The 8,101-nt window shown below is 35.2% G+C and overlaps 2 protein-coding genes across 2 annotated transcripts; one reads left to right on the top strand and one right to left on the bottom strand.

Annotated features, from left to right (window-relative positions):
• Positions 1,973-3,874, top strand: LOC109344579 (aspartic proteinase CDR1-like). The gene is made up of 2 exons (XM_019583344.1): positions 1,973-3,269; positions 3,750-3,874. The coding sequence occupies exons 1-2, from the start codon at positions 1,973-1,975 to the stop codon at positions 3,872-3,874; spliced, it is 1,422 nt and encodes a 473-aa protein (XP_019438889.1).
• Positions 6,327-7,930, bottom strand: LOC109345279 (divinyl chlorophyllide a 8-vinyl-reductase, chloroplastic-like). The gene is made up of 2 exons (XM_019584175.1): positions 7,846-7,930; positions 6,327-7,811 (listed from the first exon to the last, which is right to left on the bottom strand). Exon 2 carries the CDS (start codon positions 7,773-7,775, stop codon positions 6,528-6,530), a length of 1,248 nt encoding a protein of 415 aa, XP_019439720.1. The 5' UTR covers positions 7,776-7,811; positions 7,846-7,930; the 3' UTR covers positions 6,327-6,527.

Below are 8,101 nucleotides of genomic sequence, written 5' to 3' on the forward strand. Positions count from 1 at the left end.
GCATAGGTGGTAGTGATTGCAGTGATTGCTTCTAGTGAACAAACAGAGCTGGTGCTTTTCCAAGGTAAGCCTGTGCTTCAGCCAGCCAAGTTCAAATACTCACCTGCCTTTATGTAAGTTGAAAACTATATATTCTAATGCAGTATGCTTGCCTATACTTGGTTGTTCGCAATATGATATCAAATATCTTGTTAGGAAGGAGAATCAGTAATGAAAAACCTACATGAATTTTAAGCATACAAGCCATTTTAAGATAAGAATGTTCCTTGAATGCATGAAGTATGTTTAGTTTAAGGTATGAAATGTTATGAAGGATATAGCAGTATCAAACATTGTGCTTATTCTTTCAGCCATATTGATATTAGTTTAGAAATTAACTTATTGGATTGAATACTCATAAAAATCATGTGTGAAAGCAAATAACTGCATGATTCAATTAAATGCTTTGCAAGTATAAGATAAAATCTGCTTACAGCAAAGTTTGTGGAGCATCTAATGGTTAAATCTATCTTTTATGTTCTCTAGGATAAACATTGTAGTACCCTTGATGTTATCAGTACCCTGAGTTGATGTAACATAAAATGTGATAATACTTAGTTACAACTATAACATTATGATGAAGGGTGGAGCTAAAAATTGAGTTTGAACATGAAGACAATGACAAAGATGGATGGATCATCCAAGCCAACGTTATATTACTCGAGTCAAACATCAAACTGGAAAAGATCTCATATGGGTTCTAATCGGTCAAATCGTCTAGAATAGTGATCATTAGTGTAACTATTATGTAACCATGATTATTATGTAACTATTTAACTATAATTCATGTTAAATTACATCCGATGCTAGCACATTAAGGCGTATAGCAGAATTTCCAGTAATTATATTTTTTCTGTGCTTTATTCGTGATGTGTTATGATGGACCAAAGATTTGTTGAAGTAGTACCTGATTTTGCTGTGGTGGAATAGGGATTTCTTGAAATAGTTCTTGATCAATTTTGTTGTGGTAGATCAGAGATTTGTCAAAACATTTCCTGATTTTACTATGATAGATCAACAATTTATTGAAGCAGTTTCCAGTTTTACTATTTCAAGCATGTATTTGTGATTTGCTTATAATTTTGAAAAAATGATATTGGCAAATATTAACAAATTAAAAATGTAATATAATCATATTTGTTTAATATGACATCTATAAATTTTAATGACATTTAGAAATAAATAACAGTTTAAATGTTTTGAAATGAAAAAGCAAGTATACCAAGAAGACATTAATATAGTAATATAAAGTTTTTTTAAATCTTAAGAAAACCAAAAGATAATATATTTGATTTTTGAGTAATACTTATGGAGAGAATCAATTATTAAGAAAATTAAATAGAAACAAATATATGCATTAAAAACCAATTTTTTCCAAAGAATCAATTAAAACAATAATGGATTCAGTAAATTAAAAACTCTGTACCCACAAAAAAGTACAATTAAAAACTAACAAGAGAATAAATTAAAAAGAAGTAGAATCATTCCATCTTTACGTTTCTTATTTTTTTTGTGATATTCTATCCTAATGCTTTATTGACATTAAATAACACTGACTAACATATACCACGTGCATATGATTTCTTTCCCAATAAAGAAAAAAATAACAGAAATATATAATAGAAGTAATTGAAATGATAACTATATTATATGAGCAGAGTGACTAATATGGAACATATAATTTTAATTTTATGAGCGTAATATCTATACACTAATTTATATACAGTCAGTATATTATTCATCATTTATCTATATTAAACATGGATGGTAGATAATATAATAACAATATATAAAAGTCATATAATGTATATATTATTCAGTTTGATGTATGATTATATGACTTGTATTTATTCTTTTGACAAACCTTTATATTTATTTTCCCTATATATGTGTGGCACCTTTGTGCAACTTTTAGTTACAAAGGCAAAACCTTATGGCTTCAACCATTTTTTTCTTTGCCATTCTCTTCTTTGCATGCTCAACTTTCATTCCATCAAAATCACGTCCTATCCATTCCAACAATAACCATGGCTTTACACTTTCTCTTATCCATAGAGACTCACCGGAATCACCCTTCTACAACCACTCTATGACTCCGTACGAGCGTCGTGTAGCATCAACACGACGCTCTATCGCACGCATGCAGCAACACTCCATGCGTGCTAAAGCAAGATCAAAATTTAAAACCTTAAATGTTCCAGATATTTCATCAGAAGCTGTCATTGATAGTTTAGAATATATAGCTTCTTATTCTATTGGCACCCCACCAACCAAAGTCAATGCTTTCATTGACACCGGATTTGACATAATTTGGACATTGAACCAACCAACATTCGATCCATCAACATCATCAACTTACACAAATCTTTCTTGTCTTTCTAAATATTGTTTGGATTTAGGTGACCTAAGAACCTGTGCATCCTTTGAATCAGAACCTTGTATCTATGATATGACATATGATGATAGTGCAAGATCATATGGAGTTTTCGGACATGACAAATTCATGTTCGACGATTCTAATGATCCTAGCAAAACTGTTGATGTTGGTTACTTATATTTTGGTGTCAATAACGAAAGCTCGCCGAATTTCAAAGGGAACCAACATGGTGCTTTGGCATTAGACCGTGGAAGATATTCTTTATTAGGCCAATTGGGTATCACAAGATTTTCTCATTGTTTTGTTCCACCAGATACTATTGAAGGGTCTAGGAGTAGAATGTATTTTGGATCAAATGCTAAGGTACTGTATGGTTTCCTAGTACCATTAGTGCAAGTTCCAAATGATCCATTATATTTTGTCATAATTGACGGAATTCGCGTAGGGGTGACAGAAATTGAATATCCATCATATGCTTTCGATGGAGGAGTTGTCGTTGACACTGGCATTAGCAACTCAATGCTAACGACTGCGGCCTATGACCCATTTGTGTCTGAGTTGCGTAAAAATATTAACTTACCTGTAGTGCACGGTCCATCAGATGAGTTGGAGTTGTGCTATCAGGCAACTGAAGAGGAAATCAGCAACACACCAGAGGTAGCTTTGTATTTCTCTAATTCCACTGTTTATTTTTCCAGCGATGTCGTTTTTCAGGAATATTCACAAGGGATCTGGTGCCTTGCGATTCTTCGTTCTTCTAATTTACGGTCAATGATTGGCAACATTCAAATGAGGAATCTCTTGGTTGGGTATGATCTTGAAAAGAATGGGATTTCCTTTTCAAGTTCAGATTGTAAACCTGTATAAAAAACAAGAATTTGTAAGAAATAATAAATGGTGGCGTGCCATATTTTGATTTCCCTGTATTCTTCAAACCTTTCCTGTATTTGCAATTAGGAAGTTTGCTATAAATTCAAACTAAGAAACACAGATTATTCAATGGAATTAACTAGAGGTGATATTTTGTATTGTTAGTGCAATGGAAGCAATTGTTGTGCATCGTTGGCTATGAGAAAATGCCTGATCAATGATCAAGAAGGAGTTGAACAAGCTCTTAAGAGATTTAGAATGAAAGAAAAAGATTGTGAATAAAACCTCAAGGGAAACTTTTATTGATGAATATGAATCAATGAATACAAAATAATCAACTAACTCCTTTTATACAAATCTCCAACTAACTACCTTCTAATCCAATGGTTATTCAAGTAATTAATGATTAATATTTAATTATAAAGGTTGTTTGCATCATAAGCAATCTGACTATATCTTGCAGCTGGTCTTGGTTGGGCATTGAATGCTGATATGCACCTCGGACTGAGTGTGCCAAGCCTTCAAGTGATTGTGCCAAGTTTTGACTTGCACGTTTATGTCTGGCCCGTGCTTTGTCCAGTGACCTAACTTCCTTGGCTCGCACCATGTCTTGTGCCATGTGGAGTTTGGCAGGTGTCTGACTAATGTTTAGTGCCTTGTCTTGGCATATATGCGCCTCGGTCATGTGCCAACCTTGGCGAATCTGTGACACGGCTAGAATCTTGGATTGGCGTATCAGTTGCTTCATGTGAGTCTCGGTCGATGCTCGTACTTGGCACAACATTGCCTCGGCTAGAGGCCTCAGTCAGTTGTGTTGGCGCATTTTGCACTCTGTCAGGATCCCCATCTTGACATCCGTCCAATATTAGCAATAAACAATCAAATAAATGACAGAGAATAAAGAGAAGATAAAAACACAAAGAATCTGTAGGAGGGGCCTTTTTGTGGTTTCTCCCCTTACCTGCATCCCAGTTTCGTTGAAACGGTCCAGGTAGTCTCTGACGGATTTGTTGCTCTAGTGTTCTATCATGGACAAAGTGTAGGAGCAGAGTTGTTCCTTACTGGCCGTGAACGTGAACCTGATGATAGAATTTGTCTATAGATGTCTGACGCATTGGAGGGCGATACCCTTTAGTGTCAAGGGGAAGGCTCTGCACATACTGGGGTCGGAAGCTCCATGGAACAACATTGATGCCTCAAAGGAATTTAGATAATCCTAAGGATCTGCTGTACCATCATATTGAGCTGGCCATCCAAAATGTCTTTTCTATGAACCTTGAACCAAGGCCATACCCAATACTCTAACTTGCAATCTATATATAAGCTGTGTGGCTCATCACATAAACCAGACCATTTACAGTGCAGGGAACTCCAACTCATTTGGTCATATACACACACATATCTAACTATAATATATATATATATATATATATATATTTTTTCTTGTATATATAAGTGGTGATCTCATTTGACATTAGAATTTTCCTATATATATATATATATATATATATATATATATAGAATCGGTAATGAAAAACCTACATGAATTTTAAGCATGCTAGTCATTTTAAGATAAGGATGTTTCTCGAACGCATGAAGTATGTTTATTTTAAGGTATGAGATGTTATCAAGGATATAGCAGTATCAAACATTATGCTTCTTCTTTCAGCCATATTGATATTACATATTAGTTTAGAAATTAACTTATTGGATTGACTACTCATAAAAATCATGTGTGGAAGCAAATAACTGCATGATTCCATTAATACTTTGCAAGTAAAAGGTAAAACCAATAACAGCAGAGCTAACGGCAAAGTTTATGTTGCATTGAATGGTTAAATCTATCTTTTGTGTTCTCTGGGATAACTTACAGTACCCTTGATGGTATCAGTGCACTAAGGTGATGTAATATAAAATATGATAATACTTAGTTACAACTATAACATTTTGATCAAGGGTGGAGCTAGAAATTTAGTTTGAAGGAGGGCAGACAAAACCAAACATAAATGAGAACATGAAGACAATGACAAAGATGGGTGGATCATGTTATTTCCAACCGGTTTAACCGATTAAACCGTCCGGGATAATGATCATTAGTGTAACTACTATGTAAAAATGATTGTTATGTAACTATTTAACCATACTTTATGTTCAATTACATCAAGTGATAGCACATTAAGGAGTACTGTAGAATTTCCCTTAATTTTCTCTCTGCTTTATCTTCCTTATGTCATGAGCTTCAAGTTTTTTATCTTTCATTTTTCAATTAAATGTTTCAAGTCTTCCATTTACATACACTTTATTCTAAGGCCTCATTCTTGTTGAGAAGTCTTCTAAAGAATAGTTGTTGTAGATTTGCATTTTGACAATATGTTATGCTTTGTGACTGCATCCTGTGTTTCTGGCCTTTATGGCCTCATTACCGCTCTTGCATCAATCTCTCTCATACAGAAGCAAGAACTCAAATTGAAGTTCCTCCTCCACTACCTCTTCTGGGATGCAGTAATGAAACAATTATTAATATTTGTTTTCACCTTAGCTTACACCATTCACAGTAGGGTCCCCAAGTAGATGATGGAAAGAAGAATATTGATCATTCAGGGATTGGTTATCAAGATTTCATAAGATTTTTGCACTTAACTTTTCGTTAAAAACAGAACTGCTCTTAATTTTAAAATGTGTCTGAGTTGGTGAACTCAGATATGATCAGGGATGTATAGAGCCCAAACATGTCATGCAAAAAAGAAATTAGCATTATAAGTAGCACTGTAGCAGGATGCTTCAGTCGCATAGGTTGATTAGTGAATTGGCTACATTAATCTTTCTATGAAGGTGATCTTCACAGCTACTAAGTGATTTAAAAGATGGTTTGGTCAATCTATTCTAAATAAAATCCCTTTTTGAGTCATCAAATGACAGAAGTAACTAAGCATAGTAATATTTATGTCGTACGAGTACATTCGAGGAATTGTGAAAAATACATTTATGCACAATCAGCCACTTCTATTACCAGAACAAATTGAACCTGGTTTTGGACATGAAACTTAACAGCCCGTAGGGAAAATTTTATTTAGTTATGAGTGAACATTACATTTATGAGTTTCTAGATACCTAAATGCCTTTCAACAATCCTTGAGCTTGTAAATTATAAAGTGACTTTGGCTGAATACATGCATTTACACAAACAAAACTGGTTGCTCTACTGACCTATTGGATTCAGACTTATGTAACCACAGTCATGTTAAAATATTGTTTGCTCACCTAACTCTTGACCAGCCATCCCTTCTCTGAGCACTCTGGCAAAAAACTCTTCTAATGTATCATTCCCATAGCTAGGTGTCTTCTCGGCACTATACTCTCCGGTCTCAGGATCCAAAAGCAACATGCTTTCAGCTGCATAGTACCTTCCAATTTTCCCAAACTCGGCAGCATCTTCCAGCGAAGGAAAGATCTTAACCAGAAAGTCGAGAACTCCAATGGCGAAGTCCATTATCTCGATTGGTACTTTAAAGAACTTAGGCTCCTTCCCCAAGAGTTTAAACAACAACTCCCCTTGTTCCAATGGAGTCAAAGCCTTCCCCGGCCCTCCGATTGGTAAAATCCTATTAACCTTGTCCTCACTTAGCACACAATCCACAATGAAAGAAGCCAAATCCGGCTCACTCATTGGTTTACAAGCACACAATTTCCCATCACCAAACATCACATATGGCTTCCCATCCTTCACCAACTCAACCTGACCACCCAAACTCTTGAAAAATGCAGTTGGCCTCACTATGCTGTAAGTAAAACCACCATCCTTTTCAGCTTCCTTCATCAACTCAGCCTCGAATTTCAGCTTCGCTCGTTGAAACTCGAGAAGGGGCTTCTGCACGCATATCGCTGAAAGCAACACAAAATGAGAAGCCCCTAGCTTCCTACCAGCAACAAGACTATTCTTTGTTGCCTCATAATCAATCTTCCATGAATCCTTTACTCCACCACTTCTACTAGCAAGGCATGACACAACAACATCAAATGAAACCCCTAAACTTTTCAAAGAATTTTCCAAATCATCCAAATTGCTAACATCAGAAAAACACACATTGGCACCTCTTAACTGAGCCAATGTCTCATTTTTATCACTGCTACCCTTAATTCCACTCCTCTCTCTAGCAATAGCTATAACATTAAACCCTCTTTTAACCAACTCTTTCACCACAAATTTTCCAATATACCCAGTTGAACCCACCACCAAGACATTAACGTCTTTTGGATTTTTGTTTCTAAATGTTGATGGGGTGGGTTCAACCACTTGAGATGGTGTCAGAGAAGCATAAAGTTTCAATCTTTCTCTGCTAAACTTAATGGGTTCATAAGATTTTTGAGGAGTTGTGCTTACCTGAAATAGCTTGAAGAAGTGAGAAGACTCTGAAGAGGGACTTATGGCAAGGCTTTGATGCTTTGCTGAGTGGAATGTGATCAAATTGGAAGAATAACAAAGGGACATTTTCAAGTGGTGAAGAAAATGTATAGAAGGAAAAAATGGTGGTGTTTTAGAGTGATATATGAAGAGAGAGACAGTGGTAATTACAATGAAGGGAATTGTGAGACAGTAGAACACTTGGTTGCTAGAGAAAGAGTGCAGAATCTAAATGGATAGTGACGATTAGATGATGTGGGGTTGCAAGTAAATATAAAACAAGAATCAACTAATTACAATTTACAAGAGATATATGGGTTCATCATAGGTATAAGGCTCTTTTTTAAGTAACAAAGGTAGGATGGGGGTCATTCATTTATGGTTTGGGACATAGTGTGTGATAAGTTTGAGAA

Source organism: Lupinus angustifolius, chromosome LG04 (assembly GCF_001865875.1).
Source record: "Lupinus angustifolius cultivar Tanjil chromosome LG04, LupAngTanjil_v1.0, whole genome shotgun sequence".
In the NCBI taxonomy this organism is placed as follows: Eukaryota; Viridiplantae; Streptophyta; class Magnoliopsida; order Fabales; family Fabaceae; genus Lupinus; species Lupinus angustifolius.

What these genes read in the sequence shown, in the direction of transcription:
- LOC109345279 (XM_019584175.1), bottom strand. Translation starts at nt 7,775, where the DNA reads ATGTCCCTTTGTTATTCTTCCAATTTGATCACATTCCACTCAGCAAAG.
- LOC109344579 (XM_019583344.1), top strand. Translation starts at nt 1,973, where the DNA reads ATGGCTTCAACCATTTTTTTCTTTGCCATTCTCTTCTTTGCATGCTCA. An exon ending in TTCCTTTTCAAGTTCAGATT is followed by an intron (nt 3,270 to 3,749) that starts GTAAACCTGTAT and finishes TATATCTTGCAG; the next exon opens with CTGGTCTTGGTTGGGCATTG.